The 26,657-nt window shown below is 52.3% G+C and overlaps 3 protein-coding genes across 3 annotated transcripts; all 3 read left to right on the forward strand.

Annotated features, from left to right (window-relative positions):
- The first annotated feature begins 1,720 nt into the window (after window positions 1-1,720).
- Window positions 1,721-10,203, forward strand: TIMM50 (translocase of inner mitochondrial membrane 50). The gene is made up of 11 exons (XM_080908598.1): window positions 1,721-1,852; window positions 2,719-2,869; window positions 3,615-3,646; window positions 3,852-3,873; window positions 6,179-6,237; window positions 6,328-6,447; window positions 6,744-6,848; window positions 6,933-7,031; window positions 7,618-7,774; window positions 8,049-8,155; window positions 8,768-10,203. The coding sequence occupies exons 1-11, from the start codon at window positions 1,745-1,747 to the stop codon at window positions 8,867-8,869; spliced, it is 1,062 nt and encodes a 353-aa protein (XP_080764724.1). The 5' UTR covers window positions 1,721-1,744; the 3' UTR covers window positions 8,870-10,203.
- A 2,590-nt stretch (window positions 10,204-12,793) lies between these two features.
- Window positions 12,794-21,660, forward strand: DLL3 (delta like canonical Notch ligand 3; the record flags this gene model as incomplete). Its single annotated transcript, XM_080908676.1, has 9 exons — window positions 12,794-12,903; window positions 13,042-13,323; window positions 14,364-14,421; window positions 15,675-15,917; window positions 16,074-16,291; window positions 18,046-18,268; window positions 19,467-20,046; window positions 20,225-20,346; window positions 21,605-21,660. Exons 1-9 carry the CDS (start codon window positions 12,841-12,843, stop codon window positions 21,658-21,660), a joined length of 1,845 nt encoding a protein of 614 aa, XP_080764802.1. The 5' UTR covers window positions 12,794-12,840.
- Window positions 21,661-23,242: 1,582 nt separating this feature from the next.
- Window positions 23,243-26,445, forward strand: SELENOV (selenoprotein V; the record flags this gene model as incomplete). Its single annotated transcript, XM_080909109.1, has 6 exons — window positions 23,243-23,447; window positions 23,706-24,255; window positions 25,921-25,945; window positions 26,068-26,121; window positions 26,215-26,289; window positions 26,368-26,445. The coding sequence occupies 6 exons, from the start codon at window positions 23,243-23,245 to the stop codon at window positions 26,443-26,445; spliced, it is 987 nt and encodes a 328-aa protein (XP_080765235.1).
- Window positions 26,446-26,657: the final 212 nt, after the last annotated feature.

Genomic DNA, 26,657 nt, shown 5'->3' on the forward strand with positions numbered 1-26,657 from the left:
TCCCAGCAACCACATGGTGGCTCACAACCATCTGTAATGGGATCTGATGCCCTCTCCTGGTGTGTCTGAAGACAGCTACAGTGTACCTATAATCAATCAATCAATCAATCAATCAATCTTAAGAGAGAGAGTCTAAAACAACAGCTGGTGAGATTGGCCTATGGGTCAAGGCACTGCTGCCAAACCTTATACCTTGAGTTCAGTTTCACCTGGGCTCCTGTAATGGAAGCAGATATTTGACTGACAACCCCAACCAGGCGAGTGGTGCACAACTTTAATCCCAGCACATAGGGGAGTTAGAGGTAGGGGGAATCTCTGAATTCTGGTCTACATAGTCTATAGGCCAGCCAAGGCTACATAGACCCTGTATGTAAAATAAAACTAGCGTTTAGAAATTAAGATACATTTCATGAAGACCTATGTTCCTTCCACGCAGATACAGAAATATAAGGCCAACAAGACTCACCATGTCAAGGTAGTGTTTTGACCATTAGCTTCGGACATTTTTCACCCAACTAATTCAAATGACTCAACTTTGATTCCTTGGATCCACGGGTGGAAACAGAGAGCGGACTCTTGAAAACTGTCTTCTGACCACGCCCTGTGGCGTGAGAGTGCACACACAAGCAGCACCCCAATCCATTCCCACTCCAAAAAATAACGGCTCTGAATTCTGTCTTTCCTTTGCCTAATTTTGCATTTTCACTATCTCAGTACTTTGGATTTTTTAAAGTTTAAATGTAAAAATCTGACTCCTTCCTCCGCTTGAAAACAACTTGTGGGGGGCTGGTGAAATGGCTCAGCGGTTAAGAGTACTGGCTGCGGGCTGGAGAGATGGCTCAGTGGTTAAGAGCACTGACTGCTCTACCAGAGGTCCTGAGTTCAAATCCCAGCAACCACATGATGGCTTACAACCATCTGTAATGAGACCTAATGCCCTCTTCTGGTGTATCTGAAGACAGCTACAGTGTACTTATATATACTAAATAAAAAATTAAAAAAAAAAAAAAAAAAAAAAGAGTACTGGCTGCTCTTCCGAAGGGCCTGAGTTCAATCTGTAAAGAGATTATGATGCCCTCTTCTGGCATACAGGTGTACACTCAGACAGTGCACTCATTAAATGAATGAACGATTGTAAATAAAGTTCTAAGAAAAAAAAATGAATGAACGAATGAATGAGAGAATGAACCAATCAGTCAATAGAAAGTAACCTGGGGAAGACTCATGGTGGCTTCTTGTCCTCCAAATTCACTGCTTTCCTAATCACTCTCAAGCCTCAACCAGTCAGCATGGACCGTTCCTTTGGTTGAATCCAGACGGTTGGTAGATCTCCAGTCCTTTCTAGAAACTCGCGGCGGAAGGTAAAAAGCGACCGGACACGCGAAAGAAGCCGGGTTCAGCCGCCTACTCCACGTGAGAAAAACCGAGGGCTGCCGGTTCAGCTCGTGTTTTGGGCCTCTGTCCATCTCTGACGGTGAATGCCAAGTCCGAGCGACTGGATGGTGGCGGTCCTTAGGGGCCCAGGGGGCGTGGTGCCAGATGACAGTATTCCAATTTCGCGCTCGGGGACAGCCAGAAAAAAAAAAAACCGACTAGGAGCGCACCCAAGGTACTCCGCCCACGCCTTTTTGTCCCTGTCGGGTTCCTGTCCACACGCACCACCTCAGCGTTCCCATTGGTTGCAGTCCTCTCCTGGGCGGGAGAGAGGGAGCGAGTGGGCGGGGCCGCATGGCGTCAGCGCAAGATGGCGGCCTCGGCGGCTCTCTTCTCGCGCTTGCGGAGCGGGCTCCGGGTAGGCGCGCGGGGACTGTGCACGCGGCTGGCGCCGCCACCTCCCCGCACTACAGAGCAGGTGAGCGGCGCCGGGACCAGCGCCCCGTTATGGGGATCCTTTCTAAAGTTTTGGGCGTATGGTCACAGCCCGGCAAGGAGTCCGGAATACCGCACCTCAGGGTGCTGAGTGGGATGGAGCCGCGTTTTCGATCTCTCCATGCTTCCTGTGTGGACCAGAGTTGCTCCCCGAGGGCTGGATTTTGGAGGGCCCAAGTGCATCCCATGGAGCCCACGTCTCAACCACGTGGGTGCCGGGAGAGGTCACCTGTTCTGATATCAGTGACCATTCAGGTGATACTTGACGGGGGAGAGGCCCAGGACACCAGAGACCCAGGCTCTGTCCCAGTGACATTTCAGTCGCATCGGTGAGCGAAAACAACGGGAAGGATCCCGCCGGTCATCCGATTCGACCTAGCCATTCTGACCTCCAAGTCCATGAGTTTCGGTTCCCTAAGTCCCAGACAGGGGATTACCTTTCCTTGCCCATGCTTCCTTCCCTTTCAAGCCCCTCCATCTTGGGGTTTGGGTGTTCGTCTTGTCCCTTGGGTGCCCTCTGTCCCCCTAGTTTTGACATCCCCGTGCTAACACATATACACACACGCCCCTCTTCCTGCCCTACACTTCCTGGCACCAGACCCTGCAGTCTTCTTGCTTCCAAGACCTTGGGCAATCTCGCCTTTCAGCTCTTGAACTCCTGTGGTTCTCTAGACAGTTTTGTTTTGACCTTTTGAGGGGATCAACCTCTGAACCTACCCCTACAAGGACACAGTTTGCTGTTCTGGGTGTCCACTTCCTGGCTCTTGATCTTGAGTCTACTTGGACCAAATTTAGTGTCAGAGTATTCTGTTATTTTTCTCTCTGTGACCTCCTTTCCCCTCCACTCAGGTTACTGACATCGCCAACCGTGGGGGCTCCAAGACCCAAGGGTCACAGCATCAGCCTGGCTCAGAGGGTCCCAGCTATGCCAAAAGAATTGCACTGTGGATTGCTGGTTTGCTTGGGGCTGGTGGGACTGTCAGCATCGTCTACATTTTTGGTAAGAGACATAACCTTCAATTGTTGACCCCCCCAGGTCTACCGTAAAGCTCCCCCTTCTTTCCTCATACTGAGTTCATTCCCTGGCTCCTCCCTCAATAAGGCCATCAACTAGGAACCTTGAAATTCAAGAAGTCCTCTTTATCCCTTCTACTTAAAAGTTCCTCCTCAGGGCTGGAGAGATGGCTCAGTGGTTAAGAGCACTGACTGCTCTTCCAGAGGTCCTGAGTTCAATTCCCAGCAACCACGTGATGGCTCACAACCATCTGTAATGGGATCTGATGCCCTCTTCTGGTGTGTCTGAAGACAGTTACAGTGTACTCACACACATAAATAAATAAATAAACAATTCTTAAGAAAAAAAAAGTTCCTCCTCTAGTTGTTCCCTGTACCTTAATTCAGGAGCTAAGGGAATGGCAAGAAGAATAGGGCGAGACCGGTAGGTTTGGTTTCGGACCCAGGACAAGGGACTGAGATTCGTATTGGCGGAGAAATAGAATAGCCATCATAGTGTCTGAAGCTATGTGTCCATCTAAGTAACAAAAAACTAACCCTGTGGGCCCATCTCAGCCATAGCCCACTTGGAATTCTGGCCCCCAACCTTTGCCTCCCTTTCTCCAGGAGCTGTGCCTCTAGCAATATTCCCTTCAAGTGGGGAAACAAGCCCCTCACTCTTTCTCTCCACTCCAGTCCCAGCACACTAGGCTCCAATTTCTTTTATTTGTCTCTGTCTCCCTCCCCTGCAGGAAACAACCCTGTGGATGAAAATGGCACCAAGGTAAGGAGAATGAGAGGCAGAGGTTCCAGGAATCTGTTCTGTAAGGGTGCAGGCAGGTTGCTTTGCGTTGGTTCAGGATCTTCTGTAGTTTGGAGTGAGCCTCTCCCTTCTCCTGGGGCCTTTGCCTACTCAGCCCTGAACTCCCAGAGTGGCTGTGCTGGATTCCTGCCGCTGCCATTTCAAACCTTTCCTTTTTCTCTTCTAGATTCCTGATGAATTCGACAGTGGTGAGTGACTAAACACAGAGCTGGGGTTCCCACCTCTGCTGCTTTGTTTATTTGTTTAGAGTGCTATTCCCCTATCCTGTACTCTACTCTCCTCCATCAATGGAGGTGCAATAGTTAGATGGCTGGGGATGACAAAAGCTTCAGCTCCCTTTCCCCGCCCTTCCACCCTGGAGCAGATGGCCAGGAACAGATGGGGGCAGGGAGAGTCAGCAGTTCACCCAGACACAAGGCTCTCTGTGCCTTAGATCTAGGCATCTGCAGCCCCTGACCCCCACTCTTTTATAACACCCTTCTTCTTTAATCTCTAAGTCCCTACTCCAACCCATGCCTCATTTCCAAAACAATGTCTCTCTGTGTCTGCCTCTGCCCCTGCTTCTCCACACACCCACCAGACTCACCAGAGTTTGTCAAGGAACTTCCGATAAGTTAGATAGTGGAATAGTTGTGGTTTTTACCTGACCCTTCTTAGAGAAAGTGAGGTTGGTGGGTCAGAAAGGGAGGTGTGCAGTGTGTACAAGCACCGATTGTAGGAGGTGTGCAGTGTGTACAAGCACTGATTGTAGGAGGTGTGCAGTGTGTACAGGCACTGATTGTGGGAGGTGTGTGCAGTGTGTACAAGCACTGATTGCTTTGTTTACACCAGGCCAATGGGTGAGTCTGCTCTTTTAACTGGACAATGGTCAATCCCCTCATTTTATTTATATTTTTCTTATTTTTATTTGGGACAGGGTATCTCTATGTAGCCCTGGCTGTCCTTGAACTCACTAAGTAGACCAGGCTAACCCCGAACCCAAAGAGATTCACTTGTCTCTTCTCCCAATTGCTGGGATTAAAGGCCTGAACCACCATGCCCTGCTCCCCACCGGTTTAAACAAATTACCCAAATTGGGCAGGTAAACATGGGAGATTAAAGTGTGTTTACTAAACTGGCTTTCACATTGTGACTTTTAAGAGGCAGGCTCACAGAGCTAGATTAAGAACAACACACTGAAGTATCTCCACTGAACTTAATATGTTCGTGTAGTCGAGAGTTTTCATCCTTGGCTCTAACACTGATGGTTTTTATTGGGTCAGTGGCTACTGGGGTCGTAGGATTGGTGCTAGGCAAGGGCTGTCTGCATCCCCAGCTTGTTTCATTTTAAACTTAGGTGTGTGTGTGCAGGGACACATGAATGCAGGTGCCCTCAAAGGCTAGATAACAGTAACAGCTGTTTATCATCCTCTTTGCATGGGGGCCAGGGACCCAACTGCTGGGCCATCTCCTGCCTGCTGGTGCAGCCACCCTCATCCCCACCCCCATTTCTACCCTTTTGAGACAAGAGTTTACAAAATTGCTTATTCTGAGTTTAAACTCAATGTGCCATCCTGGCTGCCCCCAAATTTGTAATTCTCCTGCCTTAACCTGAATAGCTGGGTTGACAGCCCCATGCCCCTACAACCCAGCTGTGTTCCCACTTCCAGCCAGGTAGTTCCTTGTTGCCAGGACTCTGTCCTGTGTGTTGTGAGATGTTTTAAATCGTGTTCTGGGTATCTGCTCATCAGATGCTAGTATTAGAACCATGAAAGTAGGCATGCTTTTACTTAATCCTCACACTTAGGAGACAGAGGCAGGAGGATCTTTATGTAAGTTCAAGACTAGCCTGGTCTACATAGTGAGTTCCAGGACAGCCAGGGTTGCATACTGAGACCACGTGTACAAATTAATGTTTTAAGGGGGGGGGTGTGGATATCCTCCAATAGCAACAAAAATGTCTGCCTGGTGGGGTAGTGGTTAGAGAGACGGCTCAGCAGTTAGCAGCACTGGCTCCTCTTCCAGATGCTGAGTTCAGTTTCCAGGAACCACACCGTGGCACAGAACTGATGGGATCTGATGCCCTTTTCTGGCACACAGGCGTACATACAGATAGAGTATTAATATGCATAAAATAATAAATCCTTTTAAAAATGTCAGCTAGGTGTGGTGGCACCCAACTTTAATCCCAACACACGGGAGGCAGAGGCAGGTGGATCTCCATGAGTTCAAGGCCAGGATGGTTTATAGATTGAGTTCCAGGACAGCTGGGGCTACACAGAGAAACCCTGTTTTGAGAAACCAAACCAAGCCAAAAAACAAACAAAAAACCCAAAACAATAAAATAAGTATTCTTCCCTTAAAAACCTTCCTACTCCTGGGAATTTTTTATCACTTTTCCTTAAGAGAGCTGTTTGCTCTGCAAGTAAAGAAATAATAAAGTAAGCTCGTCTGTCCGGGAGGTGGGGCAGCGGCTTACTTTACTTTGGAATCCGTTTGTGCCTGGTGTTCTAGATCCAATTCTGGTTCAGCAGTTGCGCCGGACATACAAATACTTCAAAGATTACAGACAGGTGAGTGGGTGGGGGTAGAGGGGCCCGGCTCAGCCCCCATCCCCCATGCCCAGTCCTGTATCTGCATGAGTGACCCATTCCCTCCTGCAGATGATCATCGAGCCCACCAGTCCCTGCCTTCTCCCAGACCCTCTGCGGGAGCCCTATTACCAGCCGCCTTATACACTGGTCCTGGAGCTCACCGGGGTTCTGCTGCATCCAGAGTGGTCGGTGTGTTCTGCAGAAGGCAGTGTGTTGGGATCCTCTTGGGGGGCTGGGTTAGGAGTATTAGGGTCAGCCCCTCTGCTGTGTTTTTCCCTGCTGCCTTGTGTCCTTTGGTACCTACTTTAGGTTGACAAACATGAATCAGCCTTGGCTCAGAGTAGATGTGCCACATGAGTGACGCCAAGCCATATGCTCCTTAACCCCCAGGAGTAGACAGATGCCTGCTTTTGGGACCCCCAGGCAGGGTCTTGACCCTTTGGGCTGTCTGGTCTAAATGTTCCCCTGTCCTTACTGCTCTGCAGCTGGCCACCGGCTGGAGGTTTAAGAAGCGTCCAGGCATCGAGACCTTGTTTCAACAGCTTGCCCCTCTGTATGAAATAGTCATCTTCACATCAGAGACTGGCATGGTGAGGCTCTGAGGCAGAAATTAATCAGGTGGGTGAGACAGGGGCTGGGCCTAGCCTCTCCTCACTTTCTCTCCATCCTTACAGACTGCGTTTCCACTCATTGATAGTGTGGACCCCCACGGCTTCATCTCTTACCGTCTGTTCCGGGACGCCACCAGATATATGGAGGGACATCATGTGAAGGTGCCATGTGGGGACCACAGTGGGCCTCTGGGATAGATTTGGGGGTGCTGAGAGAAAGCGCCTTGCTCGCTCTGATGTCAGTGCTTGCCTCTAGGTTGTGTTAGGGGTGGGGACCTAGGCTGTGGTGATGGAGATGTAAAGGACTTCCATGAGGCTGTGCTTGGGACTGTCATAGAAACTGTTTCTTTGGCTTGCCAAGAAGCATCTGTGTTGACCAGGTTCCTATTAGACATGTGTTTGTTAGGTTCTCCCTTATGTCTTGGTGACTCAGAGGTTTGTTTCATTGTACAGTATAAACTCAGGCTTGACAAGGGCCTGTCTGTAATTCCTGGCTTGTAGTGAGTCTAGTGGTAGCCTATTGCAGACATGGAACATGAATTGAACCCACCAGACAGAGCCCATGTTCTCTCCAGAGACCCCTGGCTTAGGTGTCCATGTTACCAGCTCCCCAGTTTCCAGAAGCCTGAGGTTACCCTCAATAATCTGTATTTGGGAGACTTTGCAAGCCACATCCTCAGTGTCTGTCTGTCCCTCTGTGGTAGCAGGGTGGGGAGCTGATGCCCTGATCCGTAACCCTCACTTCCAGGACATCTCATGTCTGAACCGGGACCCAGCCCGAGTAGTAGTCGTGGACTGCAAGAAGGAAGCTTTCCGCCTGCAGCCCTTCAACGGTGTCGCCCTGCGGCCCTGGGATGGCAACTCAGATGACCGTGTCCTGCTGGACCTCTCTGCCTTCCTCAAGAGTGAGACTTACCCTAGTGTCTGGTTCACAGCCCTTGACCCTGAAGACAATGGCAGACACTTGATTTTGGCTTGTCATTGGTGTAAAACTGAGCAATCAGAGTGCAAGAGACCTTTGAGTATCCTGGAACCTTCTGGAACTTTCTGGAATGTCCAGGCATTTCTCTTAGGGGCTATTTGGGCATGTTGGAAGGAACCCTTTCAACACTGAGAACATTCCAGGGTATGCATGCTGAGGCCTGGCTAACTAGTACCTCTTTCCTGGTGTGCCCACAGCCATCGCGCTGAACCAAGTGGAGGATGTCCGGACCGTGCTGGAGCACTATGCTCTAGAGGATGACCCATTGGAGGCATTCAAACAGCGACAGAGCCGGCTTGAGCAGGTTAGGCTCTAGTCCCTTCTGGGCACTTGTGAGGCTCCCAAAAGAGGTGGGTGCCCTGGACTTGAGCACCGTCTTGGCCCTGACCCGTCCTGTGGAGCTCTCAAACAGCCTGTCTTGCAGGACTGTTCTGTTGGTTTTGCAGCCTGGACTAAGAGCAAGACACAGAAAATAGTGAGCACTTAAATCCTCCATGGCCTTGGGTGGTCCTGGGACCTTTCATGGTAGCCTGTGTTTAGAGCTCATACACATGGATCTGTGGTCTTGGCCTCGGGGTCTGGGAAAGACTGTTTTCTTAGTTTTCTTTTTGAGACAATATCTTGTCTGGCCTTAAACTCTCAGTCTGCCCGCCTCAGGCCTCTGAATGCTACGTTTACAGGTGTTGCTTCACACCTGACGGTCTTGGTTGGCAGCATTGAGTGTGTTACGGATAGAATTGAGTGTGTTACGGATAGAAGGCTGTCTCATGCCTGTTTGTCCTGCACTCCTGGGGCTCAGAGCTGCTCTTTCCAGGGTTTGGATCTCATGTGTGGACTTGGGTTCTGTACTGGGCTGAGTGTAATGGTAGGGAGGCTACTGAGTTGACCCTTGTCTTTTTCTGTCCCTTGACCCCAGGAGGAGCAGCAGCGCCTAGCGGAACTCTCCAAGTCCAACAAACAGAGCCTCTTCTTTGGCTCACTCACCAGCCGCCTGTGGCCTCGATCCAAACAGCCCTGACTATTAGAGCTCCTCAGAGACTCGGTGCCTGGGCCTTGGGCCCCAGCCCTCACAGAGCAAGGTTTGGACGGCTATATGTCCAATAAAGCGAGTCCCAGATGCCACAATGCCTGTGTCCAGAGAGTCCAGATGGGGCACTGGGGTGACGTCATCATACACAGTGACTGAGCACCACCGCTAGGCTGGGTGCCCTGAGTGTGTCCTTGGAGTGGGGCTCCTGCCAGCCTGAAACTTAAACCTGGGTTTCTGCTGCACACGTCTTCCCATGTACTCTATGAGCTGTAAAGAAAAGCGCCCCCCCTCTCCCCCTCCCCTTTTCTCTTCCTCCCTCCCTCCCTCCCTCTCCCTCTCTCTCTCTCCCTCTCTCTCTTCCTCCCTCCCTCCCTCCCTCCCTCCCCCTCCCTTCTTCCTTCTCTCCCTCCCCCCCCCCTCTCTCTGGACTCCTAGTGTGCTGTGGAAATAAAGAGGAGTGTGGCCCGTGGGGAGCTGCCTCAGGGCTGTCGGCCTGGCTGTGGCTCATGTGGCTCCTTGGGAATATGGTTCTGGAGCTGTTTGGTCATCCACACCTCATAGAAGCCAGAAATCTGGGTTGTTTAATCTTTGTGGAGACACGGTCTCACTGAGTAGAGCTGGCTAGTCTTGATCTCAAGAGCTCTGCCTTCCACGTGCTGGGATTAAAGGCGTGCACAACTATGCCCCAGTTTTTCTTTTTCTTTTGGAGACTGGCTCTTACATACCTCAGGCTAGCCTGGAATTCCCAGTCTTAAGTTGCTGGGACTGGAGGTATGTGCCACTGTTCTCTGTTAGAAATCAAGATTTAAAAACAAAAAGACCATCCAATTCCTCTGGTGTTATTTTTTATTATCACTGTGGAGTGTACCAAGTAGGCACCGTATTAGTGAGCCCTGTTCTAATCCGGATTGCTCCCTGTGAGGTAGGGGTCTGTGTGTGTGAGAAGACAACTTGGGAGTCTGTTCTTCCGTGTGGGTCTTGAGGACAGAACTCCAGTCCTTACTGAAGTCTTTCACCCTCCTGAGCCTTCATTCTGGTTTTTAGTTTGTTGGTGTGTAGCAAAGAATGACCTTGAACTCCTGATCTCAGCCACCTCCTGATGGTACATTGCAGGCATGTACCACCATACCCAGTTGGTGTAATGCTGGCTCAGTGGTTAGAGCACAGACTGCTCTTCCAGAGGTCCTGAGTTCAATTCCCAGCAACCACATGGTGGCTCACAACCATCTGTAATGAGATATGATGCCCTCTTCTGGTGACTGAAGACAGCTGCAGTGCACTCACATAATAAATAAATCTTAAAAGAAATAGGATCTGGGTGGAATGAGTTGTGGATGGAGGGAACTTGGCCTTTGGAGTAGGAGGAACATACTTTGTCTCTCAGGGTCCTCTGAGGGGAGCATCGTGTTTGATGAGGTGGTCTTCCTATATATGTTGCTCAAATTGGCTTTGAACTTGAGTGAACCTCTTGTCTCGGCCTTTTGAGTGTTGGGGTTACAACTGTGTGCCCAAACACTCTTCTAGAATGGAATTGACATTCCACTTGAGTCTGGTCCCTTGGCCCTGTCTCCTGCCACTCACACTGGAGGAGAGCTGAGCATAGCCACAGAATCCCCCAGACAGTGCTCCCCTGATGAGGCCTGGGGCAGTTAACCCCAAATGCCCTGTGCTCCAGGGCTCTGTGTGGAGTTGTTTGTGTGTAATCATGTCCCGTCCTTACACCCAGCTGTGGGGTCAGAATCCCGAGATCCCACCACTGAAGCTCTTGGGACAAGGCCTTGGCATCTGTCTCTGGGGGTGAGCTTTAGTTTCATGGCAGTTTGTTGCTTAAGCACCAGCTGATTCAGCCCAGTCCCCCCAAGGCTGTAGTGAGTAAGGCTGCTAGGAAGCAGTGTCCCACTGTTCCCTCAGGGGAGATGCAAGGCAGGCAATTGTGGGGGGATAAGATTAAAGGAGGGGCAGAGAAAAGGGGGACACATAAGCCTACAATTCTACCTATTCAGGAAACAGGCAGGAGGATGGAGAGTCTCAGGGTGGCCATACTGTCAAAATAGTAAAGGGCTGGGAATGGAGCTCAGCCACAGCGCTAACTTAACAGGCATGAGGTGTGTTCAGTCTTTCCCACAGGACTGAGAACTGAGGAGAGAGGCGGTGGTTTGGGGCCTTGAAGGTGTTTTATCTATTTTACATTTTTATATGTATGGGGGTAGGGTGGGCATGAACGTGTGGTCAGAGCATTTGGGGGCAGTTCCTCATGTGGATCCAAAGGACTAAACGTCACCGGCTTGGCAGTGAGCACCTTGGCTTAGCCACCTCACCAACTGGAAGATGCTGTTTTAGACTAGATGGAATGTTCTAGAAGGCTTCTCGGGAAGGTGTGTGTGACCGCAGCGCCTAGAATGAAATGAGAGAAAAAACTGGGATGGCTGGTTGAGCAGGCATGGTCAGTCACCCCAGGGCCTTTGCACTTGCTCCTCACTGTGAGTTCTTCCCAGGATCCTTTTTGTGCCCCAGACCTTAACATGGCCTCTGTTTCTGTATTTAACAAAAAGTCCTAAACAGCTAAGAAAACTTTCAGAAATCCTTAAAGTCTGTTTATTTGTGATTCAGAGTTCTGGAAATATCACCTTGCCTTGTGGTTGAAGCAAAACCAGGTGTGGTAGGGTTCTGTGGTACCTTTGTGCACTGGTTTTGAGAAAGGTTTTATGTAGTCCAGGCTGGCCTCTTTCTCCTGCGTGTCCTGCCCCTGAGTGCTGCGATCACGGGTCTGCCATGTCCACCCATGGCTCTTTTTCTACTAAACATACACTGAGTGTGGGTCTATAGCTGCCTCTCCTCTGCAAGACAAATAAATGTGGATACAGGTGCAACTTGTATTTTCCCTCAAATTATTAGCTCTGAGTATTAACTTACTATTTACTGGGGATGGGCAGTGGGTTTCCTCTGTTTAAGCGGCTTTGCTTCGTGTGTGACACCGACGTACTGTGACCATAGCCTGGGCACCTGCACCTGCATCTAAGTGGTTTTATTTGCTTGGATCCTGCGACATCCCGCCCCCACCCCCGGGGGGTGGGATGGGCGGCTACATTCTTTTGGGGTGGATGGAGAGTGGGCCCCTGGTGCCTGGAGACTAATTTCCTGCCCGTTTGCCCCTCACACCTTCCTGAGCCCAAATGGGAGGCCCAGCTGCGGCCCGAGGGGGAGGGGCCCGGCCGCCCGGCAGATGGCGACATTTACATACAGCTGGAAGCCCCTCCTAGACAGGGCTCCTAGCCTGGCGTCTGGTGGCTGTGCTGGCTTCGCGGAGGGAGGCTTTGTTTTAAGAAGGGGAAACACACATGCATACACACAGGGGTCCACACAAAGAACCTAGGATTCTTACTCACCGCCTCATCTGTGGGTCTCGCAAACACACGCTTACTTGTAACCTCACACGCAGCCGGCTGGAGACGCATTCACAGCACTCGGGTTCATAGGGTCCTCACATAAATACGTACGAGATAGAGAGGACTGCACACGGCCACAGTACAGTCACCTGTATCTCCGTTCTTCCACCCCAGTATGCACAGAATCTTAGAATTCTTTATAACCTCGCAACCGTGTTAACTGTCCACACAGGTTGAGCCATATACCACACACACACACACACACACACACACACACACACACACACACACACACGAGTTCATCTTTCAGTGGGCCTTACCTGTACCACCAAGCACACAGAGGCTTATTAACCCCTGTCACTTCCAGATTGGTGCATGCAGTCACACTCAGGATGAACCTCACCAAGTCGCCCACATAAGAGTTAGTTACTATGTCCTTTTTCCTGCGACCCCTCTCCCCGTCCGTAACCAGGAGGCTGGCTTGAGGGGGCGGGGCGTTCCCTCAGATATAAGGCTCCGGGATCCAGCAGCTGCCACTCCTGAGACTATCTCCCCATCCTGTCCCCCAAAGCGATGGTCTCCCTGCAGGTGTCTCTACTTCCCCAGACGCTGATCCTGGCTTTTCTCCTTCCTCAGGTCAGATTCGGAGGGACACAGAAAGGCGAGGAACAGATGGGATCGGGCTGAGACCTGGAAGTCTTGGAGAGTTTCGTGGGGCAGACCAGACACCTACGTCCCCGAGGTCCTTTAACCCTGTGGCCCTCTCTGTCCCAGGCACTGCCAGCTGGTGTCTTCGAGCTACAGATTCATTCTTTCGGACCAGGACCAGGCCCCGGGACCCCACGCTCCCCTTGCAGCGCCCGAGGCCCTTGCCGCCTCTTCTTCAGGGTCTGCCTGAAGCCCGGAGTTTCCCAGGAGGCCGCCGAGTCCCTGTGTGCCCTGGGCGCGGCACTGAGCACGAGCGGCCCGGTCTACACGGAGCAGCCCGGAGTGCAGGCGGCTGCCCTGCCGCTGCCCGATGGCCTCGTACGAGTGCCTTTCCGCGATGCCTGGCCGGTAAGCCCAACCGCCGCCTCTTTCTGTCTCCCAGCTCCCGACACCACCCCGTGCCCCCGAGCCTTAACTACCTCCACCTCTAAACCCACATTCCCAGACCCCTCAGTTCCCCTCTTTATGGATGTCTAAAAACTGGGCCTCTTATCTCTTTGTGGTTTTGGTTGGTTGGTTATATATGGTGTGTGTGTGTGTGTGGTGTGTTGTCCTCACAAATACGTGAAAGTGATATGTGGACAATTTCAGGTCTGTCCTTTACCACGTGGGACCCAGAGATCGAACTAAGGTTTCCAGCAAGTGCTTTTTACCCAGTGAAGCTTTTTGTCATCCGGTTTTGTTGTTACTGTTTGCATTTTGTTTTGTATTTTTACAGACAAGCTTGGCTGTCTCTGAGCTCACTATGTAGCTGAATCTGGTCTTGAATTCCCGATCCCCCTGCCTCCACTCCCATCTCCCAAGTGCTGGAATTACAGGGGCACAACTAGCAAGCTGGGTTTGGGACCTTTGTCTTTATTCTAGATCTCTTTGAACCCGGGGCTCCTCCCCAGCACTTTCTTGAGCTCCCCTAATCTCTCACGTTTTCCACCTTAGCTCATCTGGTTGGGATATCAGGTCACTTTCTGAATCCTGGTGCCCATCCCTGTACCCTCCGGATCTCAGAAAGGATCAGGCCCTGTGTTTGAAATGTAGACATCTTTGGGGACTTTTTCCATATTTAATTTCCTCACCTTAGATGGAAACACCCAAATACCTCCTTCTGGACAGGGTCTTGCTAGATACCCTAAACTGACTTCATATTTAAAACCCTCCTACCTCGGCCTCCTGAGCGCTGGGACTACAGGTATATACAAACGCACCTGGCATGACGGGGTATCCGGAATGAGACCAGCATGCTGCCGGCTCCCTGGGCAGCCCCCACCGGGAGTGCTCCATCCATCAGTCCTATAACCAGCTTCCAGACTCCATGCTGTGTTCTGGTCTTTACTGAGCTTCCCTGACCACCGGCCTCCTTTCTTTCCTCTTTCCCTTCTCTGGCCAACCAGGGTACCTTCTCCGTCATCATCGAAGCCTGGAGAGAGCAGCTGGGAGATCACGCTGGAGGTGAGTGTCTTCAGTCTCACCGGTAGGTAGGTAGTGGCAGTGTGGGGTTCAGGGCAGATAATGGGGCTACCTCTAAAGTGGAGCATTCGTGCTGGGCCTACGATGTCATCATAGCTCCTGCGGTATGGTGCTGGGCTAGTGGTTATAAATCTGTGGGCAATTTGTGTATAGAAGAGTCCCGAGGGATAGCTCAACCAGTTGGGAGTGCTTGTTGCTCTTGTGGAGGACCAGGTTCTGTTCTCAGAACCCATGGAGTGGCTCACGTCCATGACTAATTCTGGAAGGTTCTTTGCTTTTCTCTTGTATGCTGCTCACAAACATGCAAGTAAAGCGCACACACGCACACATTAATATATATATATATTTAAAAAGTATTTTTTAAAGTCCTTATGGTAGCAATGTAAAGACCATATCCTGGTATAGGTTCAGCATCTCTGATCCAAAAATGAGACATCCAAAGGGCTCCAACATCTATTTATCATAGCTAATCCCTTGTAATGCAGCAGAACTCCCCATATGCTGTGCAGGACTCTGTCACTGAGCCTTGCTCCTCGTCCCTCCCTGGCATACTCTCTACTGCTGAGCCATCTCAGCCCTGTTTTTCTTGTATTTGAGACAATGTTTCCTGTAGCCCAGGCTGTCTTCAAAATGCGGATATAACTGAGGCTGGTCTTGAACTTCTGGCTCTCCCCATCTACCTTCCAAATACCAGGATTACAGGAGTTGCCCCCACTACGCTGCACTTAAATGTTAAGACTTTTTATTGAAATGGGGTGTCACCTAATGTAGACAGATCTTGAACTTGCTTCTTAGCCCAGGCTGCCCTTGAATTCACAATTCTCCTGCCTCAGCCTCCTGCATGCTGGGTTATGAGCATGAGCCACCACTCAGAGATTGGTTGTCTCTTAGCTTTCTGCATAAAGCTCTCCCATTGCTTTGCTCTTTTTTGAGGCTTTGGCTGGGATTCCAGGCGTGAGTGGAGCCATTATGCATAAGAAGACCTCGAGGGGGCGCTATGACTTCACTTTTTGATGTCACACGACGTTAGAAGTCTCCTGTCTTAAAATTCAAACGTCTTGGGGCAAATACAGGAGTAATTTGGTTTCTGAGAAACCTGTTATCTTAACACTAGGTGCATTAAGGGGAGGCCAGGCTTGCTAAGGAGGGTTTCTACTCTTTACCTATCCACGACAAGGAACTCCCACGAGGGGTGGGGATGCCCTGAATCTTAGTGCTGTACTTTCTCCCCTCAGGGCCTGCCTGGAACCTGCTAGCGCGTGTGGCCGGTCGCAGACGCCTGGCGGCTGGGGGACCGTGGGCCCGCGATGTGCAGCGCACAGGCGCATGGGAATTGCATTTCTCATACCGCGCGCGCTGCGAGCCGCCAGCCGTCGGGGCCGCCTGTGCGCGCCTGTGCCGTTCGCACAGCGCCACCTCGCGGTGTGGTCCGGGACTGCGCCCCTGCGCGCCGTTCCCAGCCGAGTGCGAAGCTCCGCGTGAGTCCCTATGTGTGTCCTACTCTTCTGCTTAAGTGCGGATCCCAGTCCCTTCTCACGCCCCACTGATCTCCTTTAGGGACCGAGGGTCCTGGACCCCAACCTGCTCTAGCATTCACATCGTGTTCTTTTCTGCCTCTCCTCTGCTTCCTGCAGCGGTATGTCGAGCGGGTTGCAGCCCAGAGCACGGCTACTGTGAAGAACCTGGTGAATGCCACTGCCTGGAGGGCTGGACCGGACCCCACTGCACGGTCCCTGTCTCCACCAGCAGCTGCCTGAACTCTAGGGTCCCCGGTCCTGTCAGCACTGGATGCCTTATACCTGGCCCTGGACCCTGTGATGGAAACCCATGTGCCAATGGGGGCAGCTGTAGTGTTAGTATTTTAATTACAACTGTGTGTGTGTGTGTCTATGTGCTTGAGTGCACGTGCGTGCAGATGTGGAGACCAGATAGAAACCAGTGTTTTAATCAAGCTCCATTTAATTTTTGAGACAGGACTCTCACTGAGCCTGGAGCTGGCCAGTCTGGCTGACCTGTCTGTCTGTCTGTCTGGTCAGTCTTTTTGTCTCGACTCCTTCAGCATCACTGAGATCACAGACGTGCACCACCAAGCCTGCTTTTACATGAGTGTTAGAGATCTGACCTCAGCTCTTCGTATTTGCACAGAAATTATTTACCTTCTGAGCTGCATCCCCGGGTCTGACGGTGTAGCTCCTTACTGGACTTGAGCTCACTACGTAGACCAGGCTGGTCTTGAACTCCCAGAGAACTGTTTAGGCCTTGGGCGAAACAGTGAGACTCAAGCTAAAGGGAGCTCCTGAGTCCTTGCTGGGCTAAAATTCAGTGGTAAGCGTCCTTGTCCCTTGTCAGAAATTCACCAGTGAGGGCCTGGGGACTGGCTCAACAGAGGGCCTGCCTGGAATCCTCCAATAAGGAACTGGGGATCTGGGGTTGTGACTGAGCAATAGAGCACTTGTTCACCGGGGAGGGTTGGGGTGCAGGCTCAAGAGTCAAGCACCTTCTTTCTTTCTCTTTCTTTTTACTTTATCTTTTTTTATTGAATATTTTCTTTACTTACATTTCAAATGTTATCCCCTTTCCCAGTTTTCCCTCTAGAATCCCCATCCCATCCTCGCTCCTCCTGCCTCTATGAGGGTGCTCCCCCACCCACCCCCTCCCTCCCATCTCCCCACCCTGGCATTCCCCTACACTGGGGTATTGGACCTTCATAGGACCAAGGGCCTCTCTTTGATGCCTGATAAAGCCACCACCCGGGGGTCCATCCCATATACAGTCACCAAACCCAGACAATATTGTGGATGCCAAGAAGTGCCTGCTGACAGGTGCCTGATAGAGCTGTCTCCTGAGAGGCTCTGCCAGAGCCCGAGAAACAGAGTTGGATGCTCTCAACCAACCACTGGACTGAGAACGGGGCTCCCAATGGAGGAGTTAGAAAAAGGACTGAAGGGGATGTTCAGCCCCACAGGAAGAACAACATTATCAACCAACCAGACCCTCCAGAGCTCCAGAGACTAAACCACCAGGCACTTTCTTAACATTAGAAAGGCCCAGGGTTCAATCCCTCATACATGAAGGAGCTTAGTGGGAAATTTGGGACCACAGTTCAGTGTTTGACCACTTGCCTTGCACACACACACACAGTGCTAGGTCTCATCTGGGCAGGAAAAAAAATGTTTCCTGGGGATAGGTGTAGCGTGGCTCATTCTTGTAACCCTAGCGCTTGGGACACTGAGGCTCCTGAGTTCCAGGCCATCCTGGCCTCTGGGGACATAGGCCTGTCTTTTAAAATTGCTCTTCTGGGGGATGTGAGCAGTGTGTGTGTGTGTGTGTGTGTGTGTGTGGGTGTGTGTGTGTGGGGCAGGTAAATGTCATGTGGTAGGCTTGGATGTGATGGGAACAGCTTTCTGGGCTTATAGAGTTTCCCTCACTCTAGGATTCCAAGTGTGGAACAGCATGGGATAAAGGGGTATGAACCCCACTCCTACGGGAAATCCCATTCCCGGGGACTTGGGGTTGAACACAGAGCCACCCACAGTGGTAAAGGAGAAGGAAGGGGTTTGGCTCCAAGGAGTGTCTTGCCCAAAGTCATCTTCTCTCTCTGTTTAGGAAACCTCTGGCTCCTTTGAATGTGCCTGTCCCCGGGGATTCTATGGGCTTCGCTGTGAGGTGAGCGGGGTGACATGCGCAGACGGACCCTGCTTCAACGGCGGCTTGTGTGTCGGTGGCGAAGATCCCGACTCTGCCTATGTCTGCCACTGCCCACCTGGTTTCCAAGGCTCTAACTGTGAGAAGAGGGTGGACCGCTGTAGCCTGCAGCCATGTCAGAATGGTGAGTGGGGAAGCCAGAGTGGCCAGGGGTGGGGGTGGGGTCTCTGCAAAGCTCAGATGATCCTGGGTGGGAAGGCTGCCTGTACGTGCTGTGTGGCCTAAATCCTGGGGACATGACCCCCCCCTCCCGGCCTGGTCTATGAAACAGGAAGAATATTCATCTCGTAGGTCTTTATTAAGATTTACTGCCTGTCTGGCTTAAATTTAGGTGTGGAGGATTTAGCAGAGAGATAAAATCCCTGTTGTTCAAGAGAGGACAGTGTGGCAGGAACAGACTGGTGAGAGATGAGGTTAGGCTGGTGACAGGGACAGACCCTGTGACCTGCTAGGATGGGGGGTGAGATGGAACCACAGGAAGATTTGAAGCAGGGGAGAACCCTGATTTGACACAGGTACTAAATGATTAAATGAGGCCAAGCTGGGTAGTGTGGCACATGCTTATAAACCCCAGCACTTTAGAAGGCAGAGGCACAGGGGAATCAAGAGTTCAAGGTCATTCTGGGTTATATAATGAGTTTCATGCTAGCCCAAAACGAATAAACAACAAAAAAACCAAACAAAAGGTTAAATACGACCATGACCCTGGTAAATACAGTGAGTCAAATACTGTCGACAGTTGAACACGTCGGCTTAGTTAATTCTAGCACTCTGGAGGCCAGAGGCCATAGGACCATAAATTCAAAGCTTGCCTGGGCTAATTGTTACCTTTGGACCTAGAGACCAAAGGGACTGTTTTAGACCATGCCCTTTAGCTGCCTTTTCCCAGGGGCTCTTACCCACTCTCAGGACTCAGACAGCAGGGCTGGATGAGGGCACAGGACACAGTGGCTCTGGGCTGAAACGGAAGGAAAGCTAGAGGGCTTCCCAGAGAAAAGGGCATAGGGAGAGAGGGAGGGAGGGAGACAGAGAGACAGAAGCAGACAGAGACAGATCTGGAGGGAAAAGTGGTGGGCAGGGGGGTAAAGGAATGAGAAGATGCCTAGGTTCAAGTAGCCATGGACAAGGCTGCATGCCGGCCTTCACCTGTAACCCTAGCACTTGGGAGGAGAATCCAGGCGGACCCTATGTTCCAGGCTAGCTCAACGACGTGGCTCTTCAGATATTCAGCCCGGGAACAGTACCGTCCAACAGTGGAAAAGACACAAGGGGGTGAGGGTGCGGGGATCGATGGCGCTGACACCGTTCACCCCCCTCCCCAGGCGGCCTCTGCCTGGACCTGGGCCACGCGCTGCGCTGCCGCTGTCGCGCGGGGTTCGCGGGGCCGCGCTGCGAGCACGACCTGGACGACTGCGCGGGCCGCGCCTGTGCCAACGGCGGCACGTGCGTGGAGGGCGGCGGCGCGCGCCGCTGCTCGTGCGCGCTGGGCTTCGGCGGGCGCGACTGCCGGGAACGCGCCGACCCCTGCGCCTCCCGCCCCTGCGCGCACGGAGGCCGCTGCTACGCCCACTTCTCCGGCCTGGTCTGCGCCTGCGCGCCCGGCTACATGGGCGTGAGATGCGAGTTCGCTGTGCGCCCCGACGGCGCGGACGCGGTGGCCGCGGCCCCGCGGGGCCTGAGGCAGGCTGACCCGCAGCGCTTTCTTCTGCCTCCCGCCTTGGGGCTGCTGGCGGCCGCAGCTTTGGCCGGCGCCGCACTCTTGCTCATCCACGTTCGCCGCCGAGGTCCTGGCCGGGATACTGGGACCCGCCTGCTTTCCGGGACCCCGGAGCCTTCGGTCCACACGCTCCCCGATGCACTCAACAACCTGAGGTTACAAGACGGTGCCGGGAACGGCCCCAGGTGAGGGCGGCGCACCTTTGTCACTGTGGCCAATTGACTGGCCTGGTTCTAGCCCATTGGATTTTCTTACCCAGAATTCCCCCTTGCCAGTCTGCGGTCTCCCTCTTCGATGGATGTGGGGAATAAAAAAATGAGAATTTCATGGCGTCTGAATCGTCCCGTCTCTCTCCTCCCACAGTTCGTCGGCTGACTGGAACCATCCCGAAGATGGAGACTCTCGACCCATTTATGTCATACCAGCCCCTTCCATTTATGCACGAGAGGTAGCCACGTCCCGGTTTCCCACATTCCAGGCCTTGGGCACTTGGCTCAGCCGCAGCCAGCCTCCCCACCCCACGCCCACTATCTTTTCTAACGCTCCTTTCTCATTTTTTTTTTTTTTTTTCCAGGCCTGATGCTGCCCCTTCTCGATCATTGCCTGGAGATGGAACCCGAATGATTCTATTTGCTCCGTGGTGTCCAGTCTCTGCCCCCTCCCTGACTGGAGGCTGTTTGAAAGGGCTTTATTGTACATATTGCTTATTTATAACCTAATTTTTCTCATCTCCCCAGAGACATCTATAAAGGTTCTTATTTTGATCAGCTACATCAGGCTGAGAACTTTTGTCCCCCGCCCCAAGACAGAGTTTCTCTGGGTAACAAGCCCTGGGTGTCCTAGAATTCTGTAGACCAGGTAGGTCTCGAACTCACAGAAATACACCTGCCTCTGCCTCCCAAGTGCTGGGATTAAAGGCGTGTGCTACCCCAACAGGTGAACTTTGTTTTTGATGTTGAAACTAAGGAAGAGAGCTGTCTCAGAAGGGGAATAATGGTATTTGGTTGTTTTTAAATTGAGAGGGAAGCTTATTATGTAAACCAGTAGTTCTCAACTTGTGGGTCGCAATCCCTTTGGGGTATGAACAACCTCACAGGGGTCACATATCAGAGATCCTGCTTATCAGATATTTCCATTACGATTCGTCACAATTTCAAAACCACCGTTATGAAAGTAGCAATAAGATGATTTTGTATTGAAGGCTGGAAGCATTAGGAAGGTTGAGAGTCACTGGATTGTTTTCTTTTTTTTCTTTGTTGTTTTTTTTTAAAAAATGTGTTTATTTTATATGAGGGTTCTGTCTTCACACACACCAGAAGAAGGAATCAGATCCTATTACAGATGGTTGTGAGCCACCATGTGGCTGCCAGGAATTGAACTCAGGACGTCTGGAAGAGCAGCCAGTGCTCTAACCACTGAGCCATCTCTCCAACCTGTTGTTTTTCTTTTCTTTAGTATAGAATAGAGTTTATTCAAGGCATGGGGAGGGGAGTTAAGAGGGCAGTAGGGGTAGAGAGAGAGGAGAAGTAGAGGCCGGCCATGAACACATGAAGAGAGATGGGGGGGGGATGCAATGGGGTGGGGACAAAGGGGGAAAGAGCAAGAAGGCAAGAGAGAAGAGCAAGAGCCTGTTGTTTCTCTGTAGCCTGGGCTGCCCTGGGGCTCACTCACTGTAGACCTACTGGATTGCAAACCAAGCTAGCATCAAATCTGTTGCAACTTTCCAGCTTCTGCTTCTTGCAGACTGGGAATTACAGGCATTCACCAGCGCACTGGACGAGGCTTGGTCCTTTGATTGACGGGCTCACTGAAAGTTTTTAGGCTGTGGTTATGCTGTAGTACAAGGGATTAGATAGAGGGCTGGACAGATGGCTCAGTGGTTAGAGCACCGACTGCACGTCCAGAGGTCCTGAGTTCAATTCCCAGCAACCACATGGTGGCTCACAACCATCTGTAATGAGATCCGATGCCCTCTTCTGGTGTGTCTGAAGACAGCTGCAGTGTACTCATATACATAAAAATAAATCTTTTTTAAGAAATTAGAAAATAATTAAAATTAGTCTGGTGTGCTGGCACAGGCCTTTAATCCCAGCACTTGGGAGGCAGAGGCATGTGGCTCTCTGTGAGTTCAAGGCCAGCCTGGTCAGAGCAAATTTCAGGAAAGTCAGAGATATATAGTGGGGACCTGTCTCAGATGGGGGTGGGGGGGCCTGAGGCAGGAGGATGATAAGTTTAAGGCTAGCCTAAGCTATACAGCTGTATGTCTTTCTCAAAGACAACAGAAAGAAAGCCAAAACAAAAATAAATTTAAAACCCAGCCAACTAGAGAAGGGGGTCCGTCAATTCCTAGTACAACATCTGGGTGCTCTTCCTATGGAAGCAAAGATGGCGACTTAGCTGGCTTCTCGGGGGACACAGTATGGTGATGCACACGAAACACTGTATACCAGGACGCACATCTGCACTCTGGGGCCTACAGTTTTCACGGGGTCTGGGTCCGGTAGATAGAGTTACTAGCCCTCCTGAGCCTCAGAAGTCTGGCTGGCCTTACGTGGTCACTGTCTCTGGCACCAATACTTGTCATCTCTGCCTTTTGCCTAGACTCCAGCTCTCAAACTTGTCCCCTTTCCTGGTGCAGGCTTCCCCTTTCCTGGTGCAGGCTTCCCCTTTATCTCCCTAACTCGGGTTCCCCAGAATTTGTTGACCCAGGTCTTGTTCTAGGAGCTGGGGAAATACAGCACGAGGACAGGGTCTTACTTTGACCACTCCCGGGGAACTGTCTGCAGCGGTTAAAATCACACCACACCCACAAACCGATGTGAGAATCTTGACTCAGCTCCTTACTGGGCAATTGCATAGCTTCTGTTTTCTGTGGAAATAGGGCTGTGTGACATGTTGCTCTTTTTCTCTGGACCTTGTCGCTGTTGCCTAGTCTCAGAGGTCCTCTCTAAGAGGACCTGCAGAGGGGCCTCCTTGCTGGGTTTTATGGGTCCCGGGATTCTCCCCTGCTCTGCCGGCTTTAGGCGGATACTGGTGTGATCTCCTATCGTGGGCAGGACACAAGGGGGCAGAGATGCTTTGTCCCCAGAATCCCCAGCGCTAGGAGGGCGCTTAAAGAACTCAACAGGCTAAACACCAAGTGTCAGGGTGGCGGTGGGATGGAGACAGGGGCGGGGTCCATTCGGTTAGATCAGATCTGAGGACAGCAGCACCTTCCAGGCCCAGAGCTTGGAATCTCCGCCTCACTGGAACCCGGTGTAACAGTGCCTGTTTGTGGTAGCTTCCGTTTTAGAACCCTGGGGTGTGAAAGCTCTCCCCGCCCAAGGAAGCAGGGCGAGGAGGGACGCACAGCCTGGGGTACCCGGGTCTCACCTGGTCCCCATGAATAACAAGGCGCGGATCCCCGCTCCCTCTTCAGTCCGGGCAAACACCCGGTCCAGGACACCCACTCCCATCCGAACTGCGACCCCAGTCAGGACCTCGAGCCCGGCGCACAACCCGTCGCCGATCCGAACCCCTATCCGGGTCAGGCCTCCTGCCCAAATCCCTAACCCTGCTCCAATCCGGTTCCCAACTCCAGCCCCAGCTCCTGCCCCAGCTATAACCCCAGCTCCAGCTCCTGCCCCAGCCATAACTCCAGCCCCAGCTCCTGCCCCAGCCATAACTCCAGCCCCAGCTCCTGCCCCAGCCATAACTCCAGGTCCTGCCCCAGCCATAACTCCAGCCCCAGCTCCTGCCCCAGCCATAACTCCAGCCCCAGCTCCTGCCCCAGCCATAACTCCAGGTCCTGCCCCAGTCATAATTTCTGCCCCAGCCCCAGCTTCTGCCCCAGCTTCTGCCCCAGCTCCTGCCCCAGCCATAACTCCAGCCCCAGCTCCAACCCCTGTCCCGGCCGCAGCACCGGTGCCGACTCCAGCGCCAGTCCGGGCCTCGAATCTAGGTCGGATCTTTCCCAAGATTTCTCCAGCAAGGTTCTTCCCGCCTTTGTCCTCGCCCACGGCACAGCCCCTTTCTTCCGGGGGTGCTGGCTCCCCCTCAAAAGATCCCACGCTCGATCAAAAGCAGAAACCCTCGACCCACAGCCTAGCGGAGGCCATCCAGGTCCCCTTTTCAGCGTTCACTCCCTCGGCCTCCAAAACACACAGCTTCGTACCGGACTCCGCCTCTCCGGTAGACTCCTTGGCTTCCACTGCCATGGCCTCCAGTACTTTGGACCCCACTCCGGGCTCCAACCCTACACTAGAGTTCTTGGCCTCCTCGCTGAAGGAACCCCCTGACCTGGGTAGGCTCTCCACAATTTCCCCAGCACACAGCTTCGTTTCCTCTAAGGAGGTCCCCTCCACCAGCGAGGACGTCCCAGCGGGCAATAGAATCTTGATCCGTGTGATGTACTGGTGAGGGGCTCCCCCTACCCGGGAAAGAACTGGGCCGGACGGGTGCTGGAGCTCTGGGCATGTGTGTGCAGGCCCAGGTGTGCAAGCTAGGCAGGGAGGCAGATCCACGAAAGCTCTGTTCAGTTTCCCACCCTGGCTCGCTTCTTTCTTTCAGTCACCCCCACCCACCCTTGTGATTTCTGTCTTTGATTTTCACTCATTCACGTGCTTTCATTTGCATGTTTCCGCTCCTCCTTCTTCAGACATTCCTATTGGTGACTTGGCTGCTGTCTTTTGCTTTTATTCTTTCATTGGTGCGTTTCCCACCCGGCAGTCAGAACCATTCATTTAGCTTCTTGAATCCTGCCTCTCAACTTCATGCATGGACTCACTCCTTTGTTCATTCTTCCGTTCGTTCATTCGTTCATTCTTACGATTGGTAGAAGCGCCAAGCTTCTTCATCCACTGTCATCCATTCACCATTAGCATGATCGATGGCTCTAAACTGTATTCTCATTCATTCATTCATTCACACATTCATCGGTTGATTCTTAAGGTTGGCAATCCGTTCCCATGTCCCCCTGCACTTCCCAGCAGGCCTGGCGGTGTATACCCTAAGCCAACCTGCAGAATTGTGACAGAGAGGCACTTCCTGAGGAAGGAGGAGAGGCTGTCCACTTCAGAGCTGAACTGGGTGGTCAGGGTGGTCTTGCTCCCTGGTGACCCTTGAGCTGCCACTTCTCAGAGGAGAGGAGTGAGGCTGCGGAATGAAGAGCCGGGGTCGGGGTGGGGAACATAGTAGGGCAGCTGGTGAGCAAGCACAGAGGCTCTGGAGGCTGAATGCAGCTCTCAGATGCCGGCCCAGGCTAGGCAGTCACCTGGGTGGAGTGGCATAGGTCAGGGCTGTCTTCCCCATCATCACCTCTGTTGCTCTGGAGGACTCCAGACCCTTGCCTCAACTCTTCCTCTTTCCTCTGGCCCTGCCAGGTAACTTCCATCTGCTCTTCTCCTGCCCCACAGTGTCTGTTCCTCCTCTTCCCAAGCTCAGTTCTCTCTTGTTCCCTCTATTCTCTCCTCCCTACGTAGCCCTGGCTGTCCCGGACCACTCACTATGTGGCTTAGGCTGGCCTGGAATCCACAGAGCTCCTCCTGATTAAAGTATGGACCACCACACCCGGCTCAACAGCTATTGCTTAAGCACCCGTCAGGTGTCTGTGGCACAGAGGGAGACTCCTGTCCTTGTTGCTCTGACACGCTACTGCGGAGGGGCAGGATGCACAGGCATCCTCGAGGGTCACAACTTCTACTGGGAGGGTCAAGAAGGCCTTGCTGAGGTGACCTGAGGAAGGGAGAGGAGCCATGCACCTCCTAGGGAGGAGCATTTTGCAGTCACCTATCAGTACGAAGGCCCCAGGCAGCGCACACCTGCACCCCAGCAGCATGTTGAAAGCCCAGCAAGGAGGGTCCTGTGGCTGGGCGAGGTGGGGGATGAAGGGGGAGGTATGATGGGCACAGTTGCGTGGGCACTCAGGAATATGAGGAGGAGGAGGATTTCTCCCGAGTTGGTACCATGGGAGTGGGGGAAACGTCCAAGCAGGCAGGGATGGGGGTAGATTCAGGCTCACTGCTGCTATAATGTGTCCCCTATTTCTTCCCTGCATCCCTTCTCCTGCCCTCTGCTCCCAGTGGCCTCTGAAGCTATGGCCTTCGGGTGAGTAGTTTCTCCTTCAGAATATGAGCGAGCAAACGATGTGAAGACTGTAAGGGGAGGGGCGTCCCTGTTTTCCTCTCCTGTGACCCCATGACTTCAAAACCTCCTCTCCCCCCTCTCAGTACATTCTACTGAAGAAGACCTTGGAGCATCAGTTTCCAAACCTTCTGGAGTTTGTAAGTGTCCCAGTAGCCCGGGGAGAGGAGTGGTCAGGGTTCCCAGACCCCTGAGAACCCTCCAGTCTCCTCCACCCACAACACTCTTGGCAGGAAGAGGAAAGAGCTACCCAGATTACAGGGGAGTTTGAAGTGTTTGTGGACGGGAAGCTGGTCCATTCCAAGAAGGTGATTCTGGGATCAGAGGGTAGGGATGGGGTACTGGGAGGTTGAGTCACATCTGGACTCTTTCTCCTCCATACCCAGAAAGGTGATGGCTTTGTGGACGAGTCCGGTCTGAAGAAACTTGTGAGTGCTATTGATGAAGAGATCAAGAAAAGGTAGCAGCAATAGTGGAGCTGGACATGAGTGAGGTGCGATGGAGGACCGGGAGGAGGCGTGCAAGTAAGTGAATAGGGGCAGGGTAACATTTAGGATCTACCACGGTTCAGCTGACCCTCACCTTAAAATCACGGCACATCACATCCTTTTGTTTTATATTGAGAGGGAGAGAGACGAATGGCATAACGTGTATATGGAAGTTCGAGGTCTCCACA

This window comes from Micromys minutus (assembly GCF_963924665.1).
Source record: "Micromys minutus genome assembly, chromosome: 32".
In the NCBI taxonomy this organism is placed as follows: Eukaryota; Metazoa; Chordata; class Mammalia; order Rodentia; family Muridae; genus Micromys; species Micromys minutus.